Here is a 23,597-nt window from a genome sequence, read left to right on the forward strand (position 1 = left end):
AAATGTTCAATACGTACCGGTGCAGAATCCGCAAATCCACTCATGCAAATACAAACTGGCAGGTATGCTCACGGGGTTCAGGTAGGAAACTCCTGGCCTTGTGTAGCCAAAAACTTGCTACGTGGTTATGGCTGAAATAATAACTCGTGTGTATTGTGCGTTTCAGTTTTAACTGAACACACTACATCACAGCTATCCATTCAGAAATCGGTATTGGATTCTCCGGAGCTTTACAGACATGTGTCTCTGCGTACAGAAGAGGAACGTCCCAAATAATATTATCCACAGGGTGACAATCATTCATATTTATTTGAAAATGTATTTTGTATTCACGTTATTTCAAGTATTGAGAAGACTGTACGTGTGTATTTGTAAACAATTTTTTTTAAGGGGATAACATTACTTAGCATGTCAATGGTTTCAAATCATTCTTAATATGGCCGTACTAGTACCCCCCTGTGTCAGAATCCCAAGTTCTTGCGGGCCGAGTCATTGGATGACGTAAGTTGAAACGTGGTCTGGTCATGTTGAGTTCACGAGCATCAGTTCATTATATGAGCTGCGCATTCACTCGTCAATAACGTGAATAATGTCATGGGTGGAATGGTAACGGGAGAGTGACGTTTCATAAAAGAAATATTGTCGGCGTAATAAAGTACTTTAAAAAAAGTTACATAAACAAGATGATTCTTGGATTCTTGCATGCATTTGGTGGCCGGTTACTCGAATATGAAAAACATTATGCCTCGAAGACAGATATTTCATTTTAGAGCGACCATTATAGCAATTGTTGCACAATCCAAACGATTTTATATGAATGGATTTATGCATAGAGTAGGGGACGTTGAGCTATTTTTCGTGGGTCTGAACCGCTTAAGCGACTTTATAAACAAAAACTAGCAGACCATGCTGTTCTTCAGGGCACAGGTGGCGCACGCTTGTATTATACAGACATTTACATTTAAAGGGAGTTAAATTAATCAAATATATTGAACACTGATTTTGAACACACCAAAGTGTTTAATCTTTCTAGAAATAAAACTGGATTGAATAGCTTGGTTTTGTGTGTGTGTGTGTGTGTGTGTGTGTGTGTGTGTGTGTGTGTGTGTGAATGGAAAAAGAAACACAAAAACATGTGGATACAAATAACTGTCTTTAATTTGAGTTAGGATAATATAACAAAATTGAACATTGTATGCACATACATGTGTAAACTATAATAAAATTACCGTAAGACAAGTACTGTAAAAAAAATCTGGAAATCAGAGATAGCAAAGTGTTACAAAACTATTTCTGACTGTATTTATGCAACATCTCCTATCTGTGACTACCTTTTTACTGCAATTAAGTTTTTTTGTTTTTACCTATACTCTGCAACTGAATACTAATCTGAATGCAGGTACTTTCTTACTGAGGTTTCAATGCCCTCTAGTCCTCCCAGGTCAAACTGCATTCTTGTACCAGGGAGAGGCTCATGTGAGGAGAAGAACTTCATGATACCTAATTGATAATGCTTTAGAATTATACGGAAGCTTCAAGAACAAAGTCCCTGACTAAATACAAAAAAACGTTTTTTTCTTCGGGAAAAGGACACCCAGTCGTATCAAACAATATATCAATCTCAAAAGAAAAGCCTGGCAAGTCCAGTGAAGACAATTAACCCCACAATCTGACATAACATACATACTGGTGCACTGCAACACATAATGCCACATTATCCACATCTAGCAAACACCTTTAAACATGCCTCTTATCAAAGAAATGTGTTACTAGTTTAGAATCACAACACTTTTGGTGCGGACAGCTGTAATAGTAGGACATTTTATTTGATGACATCCCCCAATCAAAAAAACAACTTGTTACAAAATTATTTATGACAAACCTTGGTTATCATGGGAACATTTTATGTCATGGCTTTATTTTTTGATCCCACCTGGAAATTCAAATTGACCAAGCTATATCAAAGACATTTATGAAAAGAAATATTTGTTGGTATTTGGTGTGAGGTGGCAGAATACTGACTTGGTTAAATGCACACAAACCAAATGTATTTGTATAGCATTATAACTTCACATCATCCTTTCAGAGAGCTGAGCACAGGTTTTAGAAGTTGTTTGTAGTTTGAAGGGGTTTAGCAGCGCACTTCTTAAAACAAAATTTAAAAAGAAAAAGAAAAAAATCACAACCTTGCTTGCTTGGGAAAACACCCACTCATTCCATGAAATAAAATATTAAATTCACCCCTTAGTGTCGGAAAAACCAACATACATGAATGCTAGAAAAACTATAGTAAATACTTCAGCAGTAAAAAGTATGTAGTACACTGCGTCTTCATTGTGTTAAAATAGGAATATTTAACAAAATAGTTTTTACAAAATCCAATAAGTGAGACTACATTTAAAGCATTTATTAAACGTATATATTGCACTAGAGTCAGTAAATACCTGTGGATCTCAAGAGCACTGACAACCAGAGATCCATTCTGCCTGAAGTGGGAACAGAAAGCAGAGTAAACAGACTGTAGGCATTTCAGAATACATGTGAGACTGAACAGCAGGAAACACTTGGTCTGAGCTCTCCCCTTCCGTCTCATCGCCATGTCAGGGATCCCGCGATTCATACAGCAGTTTTGCAGCCTATTGGGAGTAGAGAACAGAGGTAGAGGTCAGTACATACTCATAATGAAAACTTTAACACAGAATGTCCCAGTGGGAAAATTGTACATGATACACAACACAACCACACCATTTTACAACATCACAAAGCATGGAACTGTACGTTTGCAAAATGATGTGCTCTAGATCAGGGGTTCCCAAACTGTTGAGATGTAATAAAGTGCTTGACAAATGTCAGAAAAGAACCTGCTATATAATATATGCTTTTCCTGCTTTTGGTCCGGGCCAAGAATCGAGCCCTGGTCTTGTTAGTGCCAAATGTGGCCTAGAGTCCGAAAGGGAGTTGTCTAATTTGGCCATAGTATAACTCAGGAAGGGAGATTTGCATGGCAGAATGTTCCCTCATCACACAGTGACATGACTCAGCTGTCACCCGCACTGTGCAGCTTAGCAGGTTAACTGCAGAGTGAAAAGCAGCAGCAGCTCTTTGGAGGACGTCTGCACCTCCAAGATTTACTTACAGCGGATGCTACAGCGATGGGCTGGGCTTAAAAATGCAACTGCATCTATATGAGGGAATAATGAACACTGGAGATGAAGTGTGCTTCAAATGACTTGGACTGGAGAGGTAAGAGCTGTAGAGGGAACTGCAGATTATAGACAGAGTGCACAGTCAGAGTGGCCTGGCATGTTACCTTGTGCATGGCAGCCAGCCAGGCGGATGCAACCTTCTTGTCATCTGCAGCCTCCATGCGCAACTGCTGCTGGTCCAGAGAGCCCACTGTCTTGTATTGGAGCAGCATGCCACTGGCTCTGGGGTTTCCACCTGTACATACATGTACAGGTACACATACACGTACACAGACACATACACAAAACAAATGTCCTTACAACACTACCAATGAACTAGCCATATTGTAAATAGTTTGATACATTTGTGGTACACAAGCAAGAATACTAGGAAAAAATGCCTTAAAGACTAAATGAAACGGAAGTTAGAGCAGCACTAACTTCCGCGATATGACGTATACGCGAATGAAATACGCGGTCGATTTGACCGACGTTAAATAAGGAGGAGGACGTCAAATGAGGATGCATAAAGGATATTGGAGGTAAACTGAAAATTGACAGACATAAACATCCACTGGTACACGATGAAATTCAAATTGTTTTCCAGGAAGCGGACTGAAAAAAGCTTAGGTGTGAAAACACAAAAGTATTACAATTTGATGGAATTTATACTTTTAAGTTGTGATCGCATGATTATGAATAATTTTCTAAATTGAGGACATTTGTTTTTTATTTCAGCTCATCTTTAAATCCTAGAGCAAAATAGTGAAAAGAAACAAAAGTTTCCTCAGCGGCAAAATATACAGGACAAAAAATATTTGTCAGGAAAATATTCAGTGCCGCATATTTTGTAGATGACGGTTCTAAAATATTCAGTAAAAAACACCAAAAACTAAAATGAGATGACAACACTTTCAAGCACTTCTAGTACATCACATAAAATTTTATCTGTGAATATTCCGTAGTAGCAGTTGGATCCAGAGTGCCATGAGGTCTTCAGCGGGACCCATGACACATCCAGTGCAGTCTTGTGACAGTGCTACAATTTCAGTTCTTTACTCCAGCACCTTGGATTTGAAATGAAAAATGAGGTTAAAGTACAGGTATTTACATCCATATCAAGTGATCAGTGTAGGAATTACATCACCATTTTTGGGGCGGGTGTACATTATAGGTCTTGCAGGCTCCCGATTGCTCCGTCCAGATTGGGACCAAATTGTAAGAAAGAGCTTTAGGTCTTAGTGTCACTACTCGCTAGGTGTGAGATACAAACCACTAGCTAACAGAACAACCAGGTTACAGTTTTCAAGTACCACCTAAAAAAGCCTGTAGAGTTCTGGAAAAAAGGTCTTGTGGGCAGATGAGGATCAAAGCACTCCCCCCTCTCACCTGTGAAACATGGTGGTGGTGGTGGGGGGGGGGGGTGTTATAGTTCGGGCATGTATAGCTCCCACACGTGGTAAATTAAAGGAGACAAAATGCACTTTATCCTACCGTTTCATTTCAAATCCAATGAGCTGGAGTTCAGAGCCAAAAATAGAAATTGTTCCACTGTCAAAATACTTCTGGACTGTACTGTATATTTGTATTAAGCATGGGATATAAAAATACTGGACTATATGCAGGTCACACAACACAAGCTGCCCAGCACCTGAAGGTGAATGCCACAAAAATCACACGATAAGAGCCAAGAGGCATGCAGGAGGCACTTTTAAAGAGATAGCCATTGATCCTCAACACAGGGGCTTTATCAGGGACAATTAAATCAAAACACCACTTATGCAGAAGAGTCTATGAAAGACTGTCAAATTTAACTAAAACTCTAAAACTTTTCACGTTATTATAGAGTAGGCAAATCAAATCTGTATATAGACAGAAGAAGCCCGAAATTGCCACCAGAAACATTTGTATGGGATTTTCTGACCCGGCTAAGATGGCAGATGAAAAGAGTCTAAACCAAATATACACTCACCAAGCACTTTATTAGGAACAGTATACTAATACTGGGTAGGGCCTCCCATGGCTCTCAGAACAGCCTTAATTGTTTGTGGCATGGATTCTACAAGATATTGGAAACATTCCTTTGAGATTCTGTGCAATTTGTGCAGATTTGTCAAATCTCCCATTTTACACCATCCCAAAGGTGTTCTATTGGATTCAGATTTGGTGACAGGGAAAGCCACTGAAAAACACTGAACTCATTCAGTGAGGTGCATTATCATGGTGAAAGTAGCTATTAGAACATGGGTACATTGAGGCCATGAAGGGATGCACACAGTAAGCAATACTGCTGCCACATGATTGGCTGATTAGATAATTGCATAAGTAGGTGTACCTAATAAATTGCTCAGTGAGTGTATATTGATTTTGATTCAAAAGTCATAGAGTAACAGAGCAATTCCACGCTGTGTTTCCAAATTACTACACAGAAGTGAGGTGAAGTTTGAATACAAAATCAATCTTTCCCTTTCAGGGAAGTGAGCGTTGTCACTGTCCTAATAGATTTATGAGGGGAATGCAGTAAAGGAATTTGGCTATGCTGAAATAGGACGGCACACCTCTTTAAAAGCAGCAGCATGAGAGGGACTTGGAATCGATGAACAGGATGAACATCGACGAGTCTCAGAGGGAGAGAGACAGAGAAAGAGTGCTGACCTTCTGATATATACTGACTCTCCAGCAGACTGGTGTAAGTGTGAATGTCTTTCTCTGAGCCCAGAAGAGAAGACAGGCAGCCCAGAGACAGTGAGAGAGAAGGGTTATTCAGAACACCAAAGCCCTGGTGCACACTGTTCGATCCAGAATGCAGCTTTTACACACCCTACGCAGGTGATCTAGTACACGGGACTTAAGGTTTGTTAACATCATCAACATCACAAATGTAGTGTTAAACATTTCCTAAAGTAGACTGAATGAATTGCTGCAGCACAGAAATGTTGAAGTTTGGCCACAGGAAGTGGGACTCGTCTGGACGGCTTCCCTCAGGAGGCCCCCAGGCCCTGTGCCTTTCGCTACACTCCCAGGAACAGACACTGGGGTCCGGGGGCAAGTCTTACCTCCCGGGGTGAAGCCCTCAGTCAGGACCTGCATGCTTGTAATCCGAGAGAGCTCCACCTCAAAGTGGCTTTCCCCATCCAGGAAGAGATACCTGAGGAAACAAAACAATTAGGCCACAAAACACGCCCTGGACACAGCCTGGCACCGGATAAAAAGCACACGAAGACCAGGAAGTGCACCAGGTTTACAGGTAGCACACTGAACTGTGGCAGGCAGTTGCCCTTTCCGCAGAGAGAAGAAAAATAAACTAGTTTAATCTCAATTTTTAAACTAGCAGACTTTGTTAAGTTGAAGCTGTTCCTTCGGATCACAATTTATCTTTCAGCAGAAACTCTGAAATTAATATTTTAGTACTTAAAGTCCTTCAGTCCCTGAAACATCTCAGGTACCTGTGGTTATTAGAGAGACGACACACCATGGTCTCCGACTTCTCTGATGTGCCCAAGGTGGCCAGGAACGTACCGCCTATTCAGAAAGGAGGAACAATATTACAAATTTAACAACAAATTTAATCACAGATTATAGACTTTTAGCAACATTTGATACCAATTTGACCTACTAATAGAAAATCGACTATTTTATCCAACTGATGCAGGCAGACAGTCAGAGGAAGCTAGAGCAATTGCAATGCCCTACAGGTACAATATGGGGAAATCTAAGTTTATAACCCTAATAATGAGGTCAGGTCTATTTTTTGGATGTCACAGCAATTTATGTTCTGAATTATTAAATAACCCATCTGCGCTGACATGAAGGCACAAGCCATATTTACAGGCAGCACATGTACCGCACCCTTATTGGAAAAACCTTTATTGCGGTCCAATGCAGAAGTGAACCAGCATTGGTATGTACAGAATCTTAGAAATGTAAGCCTGAATAATTGCTTGGAATGAAAGCCAACCTACCAGGAATGGCATTCAGCAACCCTAGTTTAAAGTTTAATGTCTAGATCTGAAAACAATTCTTCGGTCAGTAAATTAAATGTTTACTATGTAAATGCAGAGGTTTCTATGCCTGGGGCCAATGCTCACAGACTCGGCACAGCAGCGTGTTTTTCATGCGGCATACAGTACGTGCACTCACTCTGCGATCGCACAGAGCCGGACTCAGATAGAGATGGAGACAGGCCACGAAAAAGACCACGAGGGCAGCGCATCACCACGCACCAGCACCTCCAGAGTTAATGGAGCGCCAGTCCCAGGCCAGCTCAGAGACAGCTGCAGATTGAAGGCTTTTAGCAGGTCTTAATCCCAGCACTCAACGTCAGGGTGCCTGCTCTGAGCCCTGTCTGACCAGGCCGGGCAGCCCAGTGCACTAATGGATTTTTCATTAAGGCAGGGGCGCTGTGGGGTGGAAGACCCCAGGGGCAGGGCCTATTTATAATCCCCCAGTTTGGGAGAGACGGGCTGTCCAGGGAGGACCACCACACTGAGGAAAGAAGTGGTTTCTCTGAGTATTTACGTTAAAATCTATAATCACTTAGCCTCCACACGAATGTGGATATATTCTATGATTTCACAGCTATCTGCACAAATGTGTACTATGCCACCAATGATGGAGATGCTAAAGCCAGGAAGAAGATGGTGATGCGTGTAGGCATGAAGTCAATGCCTGATGTTTTGTTTAAAAAAAAAAAAAAGCTCTACTCTAATACCACGGAGTATGCAACATCAGCGCATACTCACCAGCCATAAGCACTTTGAGTTGCTTGTCGTAGAACTCCATCTCCTTCTGGGAGACCAGGCCGCACTCCGCGCACTGCCGCACCGGGTCCACGAAGCACATCCGTGGGAGAGCCACCTTCTTACTGCAGCACTTGTCACAGAAGCACTTCCCACAGCGCCGGCAGTGGTGCTGAGGGGGGGGGGGAGCAGGGATGCTTAAACAGGACCTTCAGCTGTCATCGTGTACCCACAATTCACTTCAACACTGACCAACCCTCAACCCCACTATGAAATGATCAGATACCCTGTAATAACTGAGCAACGGACTGTCAAAGGACTGTCACCCAGGGAGTGGTAATGTGGTATAACGGTGAGGGAGCTCTCAGGTACTGCCAATGCACCCTGGAGCAAGGTGTTTATTCTCAATTGCTTCAGTAAAAATATCCCAACTGTACAAATTGATTGTATGCACAGCTTTAATCTGTGCAAGCCACTCTGCATAAGAGCTTTAGCTAAATGTGGAAATGTACAGTAATTACGGAGGAAACTGACTGGGAGAGACTAAACTATATACACTAGAGCAGCCAATAGGAACAGCACCTGGGTATCTACTCACCGACTGTGGGAGATCTCGGACGTGGAATTCATTGCGTGACAGTGACTTATTGTATAGCAATGCAGGGATCCTAATAGCGGTTCCCAAACATTTTCCTGGAGATCTACCATCCCAAAGGTTCAGTCCCACCCTAACAAAGCACTGCTCATCCTGTATAGCTGCGTATTAGTAGAATCAGGTGTACCAATTTTGGGTTGAAATGAAAAACAAAAGGACTATAGATATCCAAGAACAGGGTTGGGAACCACTGGATTATGAAGTAGTTCTTACCTTTCGGGTGATAAAGTCAAATTTCGCATCGCACTGCATGCATTTTGGACACTGAAAAAGGAACAGAGAATTACACAATGATTGATTTGCTAATAGTTCAATTCAAGCAATTTAAGAAAACACACAATTATAAGAAAACAAACAACAATCACAGTGCATAGTTATGGTCTGATATTCACTTTAAATTCATTTCCACCTCTGGTTCTGTTAACTGCAATTAGCATGAAATGGCTTCTGTGATCTATAATTGCTTTCAAAATTTTGAATGCTTCAATGTCACCTTCCCTGAACCTGATTATACAAAGACTAAATACACTTCTCACATTTGTGACCTGCTCTATCAAAATCAGTCGTATTGACCTAAAATGTATTTTGAGTTGACCAAAGACATCTCTCTCCTCCATATATCAAGGGAGTTGTGTCCTGTTTAATTTTGAGTGGGCCAAACCATGTTTTTGAGAAAAAGGACTTTAAAGTTTCAACATGCGAATTAGGTAAGGCTGGGAGACTACCGACACTGGGCTAACGAAACTGGGGCTACAACTTATCTTGACATAACGATATACAGCCCAAGAAAGCAAATACACTAAATATAGCCACAAATGCAGCCACAATGCACAACTCCGGTGTTACTTTCACTTTCACTTTTACCTGCCTCCAGTCAAGTTGCCTTTGCTGTACTTATATATAATTATTTTAAAGCATCTACACTCAGTGAGCACTTTATTAGGTAGACCTGTACACTAGTTTGCTAATGCAAAAATTTAATCAGCCAATCAACAAAATACATACAAGCATGCAGGCATGGTCAAGAGGTTCAGCTGTTTTACAGACCAAAGGTCAGAATGGGCAAGAAATGTGATCTAAGCAACTTTGACTATGGAATAATTGTTGGTGCCGGACAGGGTGGTTTGAGTATCTCAGAAACTGCTGATCTCCTGGGATTTTCACACACAGTCTCAGTCTCTTATCCATTTGACTCAATTTTCCTTGTGGCTGTGGTTGTTTTTGCTGCCATCAAATATTGAAAATAAACTGCCAAGCGGCATGATTTTGTATTTCTGAATGAGCACAACTTCTTTTCTGAGCAGTATTATGAAAATCGGATTTCATAATTGGAAAGTAGACAGAAAATTGTGTCAGAATACACGCTTTCAGGTTTTTCCCTGCTTTAATGCCAAAACTCCAATTATATATTATTGAATATATATAAAGAACATTTACACAAAGTTTAAGCAAAATTGGAGAGGTCAACTCCCACACATCTGGACATCGCAATCATGGCACATTCATAAAAAACAGCTGTGCCTTGTACAAAATTTTAAAGAATTGTTTAATTATTAGATAGAAAATTAAAATAAATTTAAAACAAGGTGAATAAAAAGCATTAAAAAAAGGCATTGACACAAAAATGTTAAATCAAACAATTGCATTTTAATATAGTGCTCTTCACATTAAACGTCCCAGGGTGAAGAACAAGATGAAACAAAACAATACAAATTCAACATTAAAAAGGCAAAGCATGTTTCATTCAGTTAAATACACACCTACTTGCTAAAAGGCAAAAGCACATTCAAAGAGGAAGGTCATAAAATCAGAATTAGTGGATGTCCATATGAGCGGCAGTGATAGTATGACACTTGGGCAGTCACATGACTGCGGTCTCTCTGTGGACAGCTACATCCAGCTCGCCCTACCGCCTGTCGTCTGAATAGGAAGGGGAAGCCTGAAAGGCTACTTTCTGTGCCAGGCACGACACATAGACACAGATAAACAAACACCTACATACATACACACAGCCAGATGGAGCTCACTGTGCCACGCAGCCACTCCTCAAGCCCTCCTCTATGCCATTTGAAGCTGGCAGGCCTGATTTCTTATCCCTGGACAGCCTTACAGCAGGAGTTGGATTTGCCATAAAAACAAGGCTGTCGATTGGGAGGGCTGCCAAGCCTGGCTCCGTTTAACCGCCGCACATAAACAAGCGCGCAGAGATACTGAATTTCCAGATGTGACCCTGGAACCACACCAAGGTTCATCTTTCCAACTGAACACAGAGGTGGAAAATCCACATTCTGACATCAGAAAGTAAACGGTATTTTGTTCCAATCACCTGGAATTGCTAATAAGCACAATTCTTCAGCTGGCAGGTAGAACTAATATGTGAAATCAGCTGGCTGAGTTAATGGGTGGAAGAAACACTTGGCAGGACTTTTGTTTTCTTGACCCTTGGACCTCCCACCTCTGACTGAACAAGTTGTACCTACAATCCTATGAAAGCAGCTGAAACAGTGAAAGTGTGTTTCTGACACTGACCAGTGTTTCACAGTGGAGTGCAATTTGTTTATGCATTCAAGCATATCAAGAATCTCAGGAGATAAACAGACAGACTTTTCAAACCCTATGACCCAATTACAAAGTGCATGTTACCCAACTCCAATTCCTCCCGCTGAAACAAAATGTAGGGCCAAAAACAAAGAAATATCAGCCTGAATAGCAAAGCACAACAAAAGTCACCAACAATAATCAACACATAGGGGTCCGATGGTGAAAAATACACTGGAAGTCAATCGAGACCAGGAATAAACAGGCTGACTCGAAGTGATTACACATGCAAGTCTAAGTTCCTTCCTTCCCTGTATATGGACTTGACCTCAGATGTCCATGTGCACTTCCGTAAAGAGAAACACTATAAAATCATGACATGACCAAAAAAAAAAAAAACAGTCTTCACAGATGCATAAAATAACAGGCCTGACAATCCATGACCCATGTTTTCATATTGCACAAGTCATGTGACTTCAAATTTCAGACCATTAACTTATAGCTCAGAGTGAGAAGAGAAATAGCATGGACTAAAACCCTTAACCCAGATTCTGCAGTAATAATTTTCAGTTCAGAAGAACACTGAAAAAAAATAACACAACCACTGAGTTCAGTAGCCTACTAATAGTTATTAGGTTGAGAAAAGATCTGTCTTGTCTGTGTCTGATGCTGACGCAAAACTCTTGTTTCTGTCATTTTAAATAGTAAATAGTGTAGCTAATTCAAATGATGCAACGTTAGCTATACTAGGGCCACGATACCATTGCCAACTAACGTTAGCTATCTTGGACACATTAGCTGTCGATCGGCTATGAGGCGGATGTCTCAGGTCAGTTTAGAACCAGCTTTAGCCCTTCGCAATGTGACAGTTAGCTATAGTTAGCGTTTAGAATGATCGTTGATGTTCAGTGCCTGGCGACAGACAGCCACCCGGGACACTGGAACTTGACATTTGTAAACAAGACAAAATAAAGTACTGCTTATTTGTTTGCTATTCTAGCCAGTTGGCAACCGTTCAAACCATGATTCGTGGCAGGACAATCCCAGGCATTGCTGATCGCATGACATAACTAGCTGGCTAGCTGGCTATTGTATTGTTTCTCTGTGTATCCTAGTGTAGTCACATCAGCGTGACAGCTAGCTACTATGAAGTACAATCTCGCTTTTTCGTGGTTGCAAAAGTTGAGTCCATCAAAACTAAAAACACAGCTACCTAGCTAATATCGCAAACCATGCAGTTTGTCTTATGAAAGTTGTACCATGCCAATTTTGCTGGAAAGCAAATTTAACAAACCATATGGAAGGCATCTCTTACTAGCTTACCTTAATGCATAGCTTGCAAGCGCTTACTTGCTATCTAACTGGATACCGATGATAGACAACAAAGCTAACTGGTTAGCTAGCTAGCTACGTGAATCTTTTGCTAGCTTCATAATGCAACGCCCAGTCTGTTGAGTCTCATATAAATAAAAAAGTACACAAAAACGACACATGCTTTGTTTTCCAAACTCACTTCTTTGTCCGGCACCCACTGCGGCTCGTCTAGTGAAAATGGACTGTTGAATGCTCCATTCTCGGGAACCATACGAAGTCCACTCGGACTACGGACCAGTTTCTTGCCATCAGGCACGGAGGACATTTTTCCATCCAGCTGTCCTCCTCCCCGCCCGTATGCGATTTAGAACGTCCATTGATTGACACGACTTTGAGCCAATCAAACTACGTAGAGTTCGTTTCAGTGGCTGTCATGAAAAAAATAGAACAGAGGCCAATAAAAATATTCGTTTATTATTCTAACCCCACCCACAACCTGTGGACGACATTCATAAACTGTCCACACAGTTCTGTGACTATGCCCCAGGATGCATCTGGTTGATGAGTTTTTTGTACTTTGGCGAGGTAGACTTCTTTCTACCTCCATGTGTCAATCTGTAATCATTTATTGCAGTTATGCTGTCATGTATTTTATGTATTCAGTTATTGAAAGTGCAGCAATCATTTGATTCTATGAGCAGAGAGAGTGTGTTGTATGTTACAGATTGCGCAAGAAGAATGTAAATGTACTTAAGATTTAGAAAATGCAACTGTGGTCATTACATCTTATAATCAAACAATCACTGAATCCCATTCAAATTAGTTGATGGAGGTACTCATCATAAAAACAGTAGAAACACAACACTGTATCCTAAACATTGTAGGGATGAGCCTTGCTTATGTGATTGGCTGACTATGTGCAAAGGTATTGGATTGGGACACCGTTAAATAAGTGACCTTTGAGGGGAACTACTGATGGTATGTAACGTGCACTACTTTAAATATAGGGCTCAGGACATTGCATGACCCACCTCCAAAAGATTGATTTATTCTGTGACGAAATCGATTTACTGTATCCGCTTTTGCCAGTCAAAAAAATCACATGACCAAATGGCATTCTGTACAAAACAGGCCGTACCACAATCATTTCGTTTAATAGGGGAGGTGTACTCTATTATGATTAACTTAGTTAATTATGTAACACATCAAACACCTGCCATTGTAGACAGATATGTCACAGAAGAGATATAAAAAATGTAAACATATTGGGGAGAAAGCAGATTTACATTTTCATTTACATATATTTACGGGTGTACATTTCCAATTCTCCCCTTGTTAAATCGAGGTGTATGCGTCCATATGAGTGCCAGTGGTTCGAATGCATTTTGTGCGCTAGTGCTGAACTTTATGTTGTGACTGAAATGGAATTAGATAGGTAGCATGATAACAGGTAGCTAGGTAGTTTTAATGTGAGTTTCGATGGCCATGGACTGGGAGCAGCTGGAAGTTAACCCAAGGATAATATCGGCAGCAAAGAAAGGTAACGTCACGCTATTGACACTTGCGAAAATAAAACCAGTTAACTAGCTAGATTGACAGCCTAACTCATGTGCTGTAATTTAACGTACATTTACACGTCATTAACGTCGAGTTAACTAGCAAGACTAGCTAGCTAAGCTCTATTGATGAAGTAGTCATGTCATGTTATCTGGTTAACTTAAGGAGGAGGAAAACAGTAAACTTAATACAGACAACCAGCTAGCTAGCTAGCTAAGACTGTCTAACTAGTAACTTACAGTATTAATCAGACATGCTCACGTTAGCCAGGTATTAGCCACCACCAGGAATTAAACAAGTTATTTTGCTAACAAGCTAAGAAACGTTAGATAAATACATTATCAACTAGTTGTAAAGTGTATTTTAAAATGTGCTACCTTTTTCAGCTAACCTGAAAGCAGCGCGAGATATACTGAGTCTTTCGGGTGCAGATCTGCAGCGCCTCACCCGCCTTTCCCTGTGCGACGTGCAGATTCTGCAAACGGCAGTAGCCGCAGTTTACCGCAAAGCACCACTAATCACGGGTAATTTATGGAACCTTCACAACCAAACTCGTTAGTCTTTTGCAGCGACTATAGGCCTACAATTTCAAGTGTTATTTCAGTGAATATTTTGTAGGTTTATACTGCATTAATGGAGCAGATGCTGTATCAAGGATGGCATTATTAACTTGCATGATGTTGGCTATCAAGTCTGTGAATGGATGTTTAAGTGAGGCTTATGGTGCAAAGTGTACATAATACTGTATAGATGTTATATGTGTCGAAGTTAAGCAGTATGACTGTCTTTTAATTTAAGTGAAATTAAACTCACATCATATAGTACTGTGAGGTGAAGGGTAGGATTATTTTATATTATATAGGATATTTGATAGCTGTATGTTTATGGTTTTAAACACGATCAGTTATTTTGGGTTTTCTACTATAGCAGTAGATCACGTTTACCTCTGTGCCCACAGCATTGCAGTTGTACCAAGGAGGATGTCCCACACTGGAGCCAGGGCACAGGCTGTCGCTGGGCTGCCCCGTCCTGGACGGTCTGCTGAGAGGAGGTGTCCCGCTGAGTGGCATCACAGAACTGGCTGGGGAGAGTGGTGTGGGAAAGACCCAAATCGGCTTGCAGCTCTGCCTGTCAGTGCAGTTTCCCCAGGAGCACGGGGGACTTGGCGCAGGTTAGGAACGTGTCTCAGACAGAGACAGCGTCACTACCTTACTGTTACTGTGGTGTAAATGTCCACTGCTTATGGCTTTAAGGCAGGGATCATTAAATCCAGCCCTCAAAGCTAAATCCAGCCCTGGTTTTCTTTCCTCCCGGGTAACTGACTCATCAATTAGTGCTACTGATTGGCTAGACTGTCTTCACACCTGACTCCCAGGTAAAGGGAGGGTGAAAAACCAGCAGTTCTCAGCCCTGGATTTGATGACCCCTGCTCTAGGGAGAGTTTGAGCATTCTGGATAAGCTCTCACTGGGCCTGTGTGTGCACAGGAGCTGTATACATCTGCACAGAAGACACTTTCCCCATTAAGCGGCTGCGTCAGCTCATTACCCAGCAGGCACGGCTCAGGCCTGAACTTCCTGCTGAGCTGGTGCACAGCATCCGCTTCAGCGACAACGTCTACATCGAGCACACTGCCGACCTGGTGAGGCACCTTATCTTACAGCCAATGCAATGTGAAGTCTTCATTTAAATAACGTCCCTGAACCAGAATGCAATTACCAGATACAAACTATCATATACTGAGTCATTGCTTTTTTATTCATCATTGATTCAATGGGAAATATGAAAAAATATGCTTTGTGTATACAATGCTTTTGGAATACTGCATATAATATACTGTATATTTTAAGCCACATCTGTTGCAATGGAAAGGCTTGGATACTCTTTTCTTCAGCAAATATATTGCAACAGTCTGGTGTGTATATTCTAGGACATTTGAATGAAACCATTAAGCCTGGTGATGGTAGTGTACTGACGTTGCAGTGCACCGTGTGCTCCTCTAGGCAGCGCTGCAGGCCTGTGTGAGTCAGCGGCTCCCCATCCTTCTCTCCAGGGGCCTGGTGCGGCTGGTGGTGCTGGACTCGGTGGCGGCCCTCTTCCGCTGCGAGTTCCAGGCGGACGAGACCATGGAGAGGGCGCGCCACCTCCTGGCGTTAGCCAGCTCCCTGCAGAGCCTCAGCCACTCCTTCCAAACGCCTGTGCTCTGCATCAACCAGGTGGGAACCCCTTTCTCAAACAGTCTGACGTCTCGCTGAAGGATGACGGCCTGTAGCGTAGTGGTTAAGGTAAATGACTGGGACACGCAAGGTCGGTGGTTCTAGCCCCGGTGTAGCCACAATAAGATCCGCACAGCCGTTGGGCCCTTGAGCAAGGCCCTTAACCCTGCATTGCTCCAGGGGAGGATTGTCTCCTGCTTAATCAACTGTACGTCGCTCTGGATAAGAGCGTCTGCCAAATGCCAATAATTTAATGTAATGACAGTATACACGTGTTAGTCTACATGCCTGTCAGAGCTGTCTGTTCTGCTGCTGTTGGTTCTCATCATTGCTTCTTAGGTGTGTTGGAGTCTCCATTCACTATAACCATCCATCCATCCATCCATTATCTGAACCCGCTTATCCTGATCAGGGTCGCAGGGGGGCTGGAGCCTATCCCAGCATACATTGGGCGAAAGGCAGGAATACACCCTGGACAGGTCGCCAGTCCATCGCAGGGCACACGCACCATTCACTCACACACTCATGCCTACGGGCAATTTAGACTCTCCAATCGGCCTAACCTGCATGTCTTTGGACTGTGGGAGGAAACCGGAGTACCCGGAGGAAACCCACGCAGACACGGGGAGAACATGCAAACTCCGCACAGAGAGGCCCCGGCCGACGGGGATTCGAACCCAGGACCTCCTTGCTGTGAGGCGGCAGTGCTACCCACTGCACCATCCGTGCCGCCACTCACTATAACCAGACCTGGGTCAATTATGCAATTGTTTTGGATTTAAGTCATTACTGAGCTTGCATGGTGCATTGGAACCTATGAAATGAGTCCTCTCTATGAGTACTCTCAAAAAGTGCAAACCCCGCTTTCTGGTATTCTTGATTGGGTCAATTGCGCCAGGCAAGATCAATCGAGCACAGAAGAGTATTTGAATTGAAACAATTACGCAATTGACTTACGTCTGACTCTAACAACTGTGTTCTGCTGGAAGTGTGGCTCTGGTGTGATGAACTTGGCGTTTTTTGTTGCCGTTTTCCAGGTCACAGACATTGTGGGCTCTGATCCTGCTAGGTGTAGTTATGGGTGAGTGTTTTGCTTGATTGATGATTGCTAGTATTTGTATGTTATAATAGATTAACTTTGTAAAACCGTGTTTATATTCCGCACATAAATGTTACACATCCATTTGTATTAAAAAGGTGTTCACGATGAACTAAATGCAATGTTCTTTTAAAATCGTTCTACAGTCGCTGTTGGCTGCAGACATAGTTGGCCGCGTTCATTAGCATCTTGAACACACGTCTGGTGAGTGTTGGCGTCTCTGCGTGTTTGTGTTTCACCAGGCTGGTGGACGCCCGGGTCCTGCCCGCGCTGGGAATGGTGTGGGCCAATCAGGTGCTGGTGAGGCTCATGCTACAGCGGCTGGAGGGACAGAGCGAGGCCGCGGGCTACGGCGGAGTTCCTCGTAAGCTGGAGGTGGTGTTCGCCCCACACCTGCCCCGGGCGTCCTGTCTGTGCAGCGTGAGTGAGGAGGGAGTGAAGGGCCTCCAGAGCCCTGAGCCCTCCCACCCACAGGCCCTGGAGCTGGGGGTGCAGTGAGCAAACGCCTGCACAGCTGTGGGCCTCAAACTCACCCACTCACTGGAATAGTGCATTTTATGTACTACAGCTGCAACCGGTTGTCAGCAGGACTGGAGTACGGACATCCAATCTGTCGTTAAAAGGTTTTAACCGAAACGTGAAAACTTTCAGTGACTCTAGCTGGTGTTAAAATTCTTCCTCTGTGAGAGAGAAAATCATATCAACCTGTCTTCACCAGGAAAGCTGTTTTATAAAAATGTGAACTCGCATGACAGGAAGCAGTGGAACATTTTCCTTTTTTATTGATGTTTTTGTATAGATTTACCATACAATGACTTGCAGAGACAGTATTTCATCACACTGGAGAGGCAGAGGATGCAGCCAGCTCAACAGGCAGCGTTGACAGGTGTGGCCACTACAGCGTAGCACTGAACTGAGTCTGCCTTTCCCCAGACCTGGCCTCCCTACCACACACAGTGCCACCCACAGGAAGGAACAAGTAGTGCACTTAAAGAATATCAAACCAACAGCAGAGTATCAACAGCTAAAACAGGGTTATGTCATGCAAGTCACCCAGTAAGATCTGGCATACAGGATCATAAGTTGGTGTATTCAAAAAAAAAAAAAAAAGTGTCCCTTTGCCACATTTTTATCTGAATGGTTCCTACTAGGAAAGTACCACAGTGTATTTAATTTAGCCTTTTTATAGCCTTTTTATCCATCAAAGCAGTCATCGACATTAGTGTTGCAAAAGTCATGGGACTCAAAACCTGTGTCAAAGACTAAGATTAAGATTGTAAGTTTTGGTCATGCAAAAATGGAGACTAAAACCAGCACATTTTAATAAGAGCAATACTAAATTATTTTGAGACCAATTCATTAAAATAGCAAATAAACATGACGAATGGGCCCGATAGTGGAGCTGAAGACCCAATCACTGTGCACTTGTCATCATTTTGAAATTAATTTTAAAAATTGCAATCACAATTAAGTGGATAGTTTGATGTCCAGTGCAGCTATAGCAGGTTTAGCTATGCTAAATATAGCTGCAGTTCAAAATTCAATTTGAATGTACAAATGTGGTATGAGAACATTCTTTTTCTTTTCTTTTTTTTTACTGTGACCATAGACCATATATAGACATGTACAAATTATTTTTTTATTTTCAAAGATGACTTCAACTGTATTCCTCCAACTTCAAATCCATATGTGCCTTCAAACATAAAACCTTTTCAGTCATTCAGTCCCTTTGGTGCTTTTTTCAGTAACCCTTGTCTTAAAAAAAAGAAAATAATAAACATTTAAAATATTTTGATCAAAAGACAAACTGATCAACAGTCAGACAACATAACAAATAAAGCTGATGTTTACAGGCAGTTTACACTCATTGATCTCCCAACTAACACAATGGTCTCTCAACGATGCTGAAACTTAGCAGCGGGTAACATAAAAAAAAAACCACGTTTGTTTCTTGCACTCTAATGTAACAGGCTAAATGTACTGGCAGCAAAGGTACAGAGTTTTGTGTTTTGCAATATAGTTGTTTGCAGACTTTTTACAGAGTGTAGGATATCTAAGGCTTTAGTGAAGGCAAAGCAAATCTAATCTCTGTCGACAGAATGTGTGGGCATAAAAAAAAAAAAAAAAACCTACAACAGCTTTCAAAAAGAACAGTTTGAATATTGCACATAGTCACACTGCAACCATCTGGACATGTTTCATGCTTGCTAGATTGTAACGGACTGCAAAACGTTGATGAGACAAGGCTGTAAGCCTCTGAATTGAATGATAAAGGTAACAAGGGAGTCCTTTGACCAGGTTCTCTGAAGCACAGGGAAGCAACGCCGCTCGATGGTCTGTAGATCCACACAATCGACGTGTTTTTCCCTTTCTTGCTGGACATGCGCCACCCTTCCCGCACACATGACCAATCAGCTTTACGTTACGGTTGAGGTTCCTCAACCGACAAGAGCTTCATATCACTGTTTCCCCTGAGTGAGAAAAAGATCTTCAAACCTAAGAAGCTTACTTTGTAACATTCCATGTTCCTCTCCTATGCCTTACAGCACAATTCATGAGGTCAATAGTCACGTGAGGGAACTCCTAAGGTTCATAGGAAGTTAAGGGACTGCTTTTATTCGATTATCCTGAGTAAAGGGGATCATTGTCTATCGAGAGAATCTTCAGACAACCACTCTAAAGGTCATTACAATCTCATGAGTTCAGCTAGGTTCAACAACCTTATGAAGCCAAGAACCGGCTGGGCAGTTTAGATGCAGATAAAGCAGCGATCATTTGCATTTTACGAAAATCCCTGAAGCCATGTGACACAAATAAAGGCAAGAGCTAAGTGTCAAATTCATCTTTTAAGCTTGGCTTACCTCTGGAGCGTATTCTCTTTAATTAACAGAATGAGCAAATCCAGTCACTGCTGATCGGACTTCCACGCAAATTCAGGTTGACAGTATTACCGGGCTGAAAGGATGTTTCTCCCACTCTTGGGAGATGGAAGTTCCAATTACATGTGGTCAGCTGATCAATGTCACAGCCTAATAATGATGAATAGCCCAACACATAATATTACGCCATTCCTGGCACGGTCAGCAACACCATTTATCTAAAAGTAGACTCCTGTCCATGTAATTGTTTAGAATTCATCACAGAGTCTAAATTGCGCAACACTGAATCTGATTTAGTTGAAAGTGCAATGTACTGAGACACTGCATCTTTCTTGAAATTGGGTTAAACTTTCATCTATTTTTTGAGTGGTACACAAAAGTTTGCAGAGTGCAGCCGTCCTATATGACTTGAAACTTGAGGTCAGTGTTATTAAATATATAGCACTAGGATAGTGTTGATTTTAGTTAAATGCAAGCCCTGGAAATTACTGTTCTGTTGCTCTGGCGACAGCTTCCTTCTCAGAGCTGTGCATTTAAAAGATTCAGTGCAGAGTGTGCACCAAAGCCATTGTAGAAAAAAATGGTTTCCTTTCAAATATTGAAATTGTTATGCTGCAACCACATTCCAAACAATCTCCAAATCCAAATCTTGGCGATCATATCACGAACAGCTTTTAAGCAGCTGGGAGGAAATGCTTGTTTCAAGGCTTTTAAAAATCCCCTGAAGTTGAACCCCCTCAAAAATAATAAGTATAAAATATTTCATAAGTTACACCACCCAATGTAAACAGATACTTTTATAAAATACAATTCGCACTTCGCCAATCAAATCAAAACCATAAATTTGGAGGCAAGAAGACTGAGAAATAAAGACATGACTGCGAGAAACTACAGTAGGCATCAGACACTAGTGCTATAGAGCTCAGAACAGCACTGCCCACTCAGCCATTTGGAGAGCTGGACTGTTCTAGATAATCATCTCCATGGAGATAACTGACACACATAGAAACAGAAAGGAGAAGCAACCACTGATGACCGTAGAGAGTTCAGTGCTGGCGACTACATTCACCCTCAGGTCAATGCGTCACCCCTCGTCACTCACAGGAATTGCATCCCTTTACAAGTCTGTATCCTTCATTATGTCACGCTTCTCGCTGGAAGCCCCACAGCTAACATTCTTTAAAACGTAATTAAATACAACTTTCTAAGGAACAAACAACAAGACGGCCATCAAAGTGCAATCACAGGAGATAAACCTTGGCCTACAAAGACTTAAACACACAGCACGTTTAGAGTTGGTTGTGTAAGTTGTGGGTTGGGAAAGGAAAAGATGATGTCAGGTTATGACTGGAGGAGTCAGACTGGAGGGGGAGAGGAAATGGCTGGAATAACTCCAGTCCACCATCTCCTCACGTCGCCTGGCTTCTCCCCCCAGGATCCTGACTGGACCGTCAATGCGCCAGGTCCGTGTGGCTGGCACTCAGGTCACGGCTTTTTTTCAGACGATTATTTCGTTCCTGTGGGGGTGGGAGATGGGACAAAAGACAGTTAATATACTTATTGCACATTCCCCATAAGAAGTACATAAAAAAAACAGGCAAGACAAACATTAGTCCACATTGTGTTTTGAATCTTTTCTTTGAATCTCGTATTTTCAGTGAAAAATGAAAGATCATTAAAATCTCTGAACTCTTCCAGCAGAGGTGAGGGCCGTACAGATGTATTGTCCTTCCGAGGTGTTTCTGGGGTTTCTGAGTGTGAGGTGTCCGAATGCGTAGCAGTGCAGTGTTCTGGGTTCCACTGACGATGAGTGAAGGAGCAACTGAACTCCAAAGTCAGGCTTTACAAGTACCTCTGCATGGAGAAGCCACTGGGTTGTATCATGATACAGCCCAGTGTCTGTCATCGGAATGGTACAGAATATCAGTCCACGGTACGCTGTGTAAACTTTGGATGTGCCAAACCCAACTGGTCCCATGATGAAGTGAAAAAGATTTACCTTTTGAAAGTAAACCAGAAGACAACATGGCCCACTGGGGCTTCACTTACAGTCAGAAGTGGGCCATTGTGCAGTTTGCCATTGCAAACCAATACAAAGCTGATATGATTTATGACATTTGAAAGGCAAAAACCTTTTACATAAAGCTGAAATGCCAATTGTGACCACATCATCATCACATGTGGTTTGTGAATCCAGCCCAACAGTTGCCTCCATGGGTCCACATTGGAGGGCAGAACTGCAACTGGATTTCAAGCAAGGAATTATGATTATACGCCCACCCCCATGCAAGTTTGATAATGTATTTACAAGTACGCCATTTTGCCAGGCTTCCAGTCCGATTCCTGGTCATACCAGGCTTTCCTGAGTCTGTCTCAGTGTGACAGCTGTGCAGGAACGAGCTCTCCATCTCACACTACTGCACTTTATCATTTGTGTTCACCACCTGAAATCACAAAAGGCTCATGTGTGGTCTACTGGAGCATAGACACATTATAGCACTCTCTTCGTTGTAGTAAGTGCACATTTGGAAAATCCAAAGGGCAGTCAACACAGCCGACAAATGCATGTCATATGGCTGTGGCAGAAATTCACTATCAAATTGATCTTCTTATGCTCCATGAGGCATTGCAGCATATTGTACCTGAGATGGACGTCACATAGAAAGCAATAGGCAAGGTACAGCTAAGCGGTCACATTATACATTAACATGAGAGTTCCTCCTAGTTTCAACACAGCGGTCATGACAATTAATATACCCCAGGTTAAAGGACCATCAGGTGGGTTAGTGCACACAGTGGGACGTGTTAGTGAACCACAATGATGTTACACGCATCGTTAGTGCCCAGAACAGTTACTGCATCTGCTACAGGTGTAATGGTGAGTTTTGCAAAGAGTGATGGTGGCAGTGGACTGTTACACAGAGCAAGCAGCGAAATTCAGGGCATAGATCACAGGGACCCCAAGCTGGGACACTGTCCGGCTCGATGTCGATCTGATGCTGACCAAGTTATGCAATTACACCTTTAGTAAAAACACCAGTTTTAAAATAGCTATCAGGTACTGTATGCCGTCTACATGTATAGTTATAGAGATAGTAAACTTCTTTTTTTTTTAAGCTACTATAGGGTAACATCAGCCTCAAGTACTTTACGGCATCACAGTAAGCAAACTTCACTTTCACCATATCACTGTCCACTATAGTTGGGAACAAAAGTACAGTCACTTCCCATTCTTAATCTCTGGTCACCTACAATGCAAACTAGTCACTTCCAGTTCTTCTCTGATCACCCATGAACACATCTACAGTCTCAACCAATTCCTCCTCTGGTGACTTGCAAACAAAAATAAAGTAAGTTCTGATTCTTCAATCTAGTCACGAGTCAGGTTGGAACAAAACTGCAGTAACTTCCAATTC

The 23,597-nt window shown here is 42.2% G+C and overlaps 4 protein-coding genes across 7 annotated transcripts in view; 1 reads left to right on the forward strand and 3 right to left on the reverse strand.

The window, feature by feature from the left end:
* Nucleotides 1-239, reverse strand: part of LOC133132555 (transcription factor IIIB 90 kDa subunit-like) — a 64,635-nt gene extending 64,396 nt beyond the window's left edge. Inside the window, exon 1 of the mRNA XM_061248040.1 lies at nucleotides 18-239. The gene's annotated coding sequence lies outside the window, so the exon portion shown is untranslated. The remainder of the gene's footprint in view (nucleotides 1-17) is intronic.
* Nucleotides 240-1,140: 901 nt separating this feature from the next.
* Nucleotides 1,141-12,791, reverse strand: zfyve21 (zinc finger, FYVE domain containing 21). 2 transcript variants are annotated; one of them, XM_061218923.1, is made up of 8 exons: nucleotides 12,631-12,791; nucleotides 8,793-8,843; nucleotides 7,928-8,096; nucleotides 6,632-6,707; nucleotides 6,242-6,333; nucleotides 5,841-5,894; nucleotides 3,311-3,441; nucleotides 1,141-2,636 (listed from the first exon to the last, which is right to left on the reverse strand). In XM_061218923.1, the coding sequence occupies exons 1-8, from the start codon at nucleotides 12,754-12,756 to the stop codon at nucleotides 2,601-2,603; spliced, it is 735 nt and encodes a 244-aa protein (XP_061074907.1). In that variant the 5' UTR covers nucleotides 12,757-12,791; the 3' UTR covers nucleotides 1,141-2,600. The 2 variants fall into 2 exon arrangements, with proteins under 2 accessions (XP_061074907.1, XP_061074917.1); XM_061218933.1 differs by lacking the exon at nucleotides 5,841-5,894.
* A 911-nt stretch (nucleotides 12,792-13,702) lies between these two features.
* On the forward strand, nucleotides 13,703-19,021 carry xrcc3 (X-ray repair complementing defective repair in Chinese hamster cells 3). The gene is made up of 7 exons (XM_061247438.1): nucleotides 13,703-13,971; nucleotides 14,375-14,512; nucleotides 14,947-15,159; nucleotides 15,475-15,629; nucleotides 15,991-16,203; nucleotides 17,241-17,284; nucleotides 17,545-19,021. Exons 1-7 carry the CDS (start codon nucleotides 13,911-13,913, stop codon nucleotides 17,798-17,800), a joined length of 1,080 nt encoding a protein of 359 aa, XP_061103422.1. The 5' UTR covers nucleotides 13,703-13,910; the 3' UTR covers nucleotides 17,801-19,021.
* klc1a (kinesin light chain 1a) overlaps nucleotides 18,062-23,597 on the reverse strand; it is a 42,092-nt gene continuing 36,556 nt past the window's right edge. For all 3 annotated transcript variants that reach the window (XM_061247387.1, XM_061247404.1, XM_061247396.1), the window contains one exon: nucleotides 18,062-21,698. In XM_061247387.1, coding sequence (XP_061103371.1) covers nucleotides 21,633-21,698 — 66 coding nt within the window. In that variant the 3' untranslated portion in view covers nucleotides 18,062-21,632. The remainder of the gene's footprint in view (nucleotides 21,699-23,597) is intronic.

Source organism: Conger conger, chromosome 1, assembly GCF_963514075.1.
Source record: "Conger conger chromosome 1, fConCon1.1, whole genome shotgun sequence".
In the NCBI taxonomy this organism is placed as follows: domain Eukaryota; kingdom Metazoa; phylum Chordata; class Actinopteri; order Anguilliformes; family Congridae; genus Conger; species Conger conger.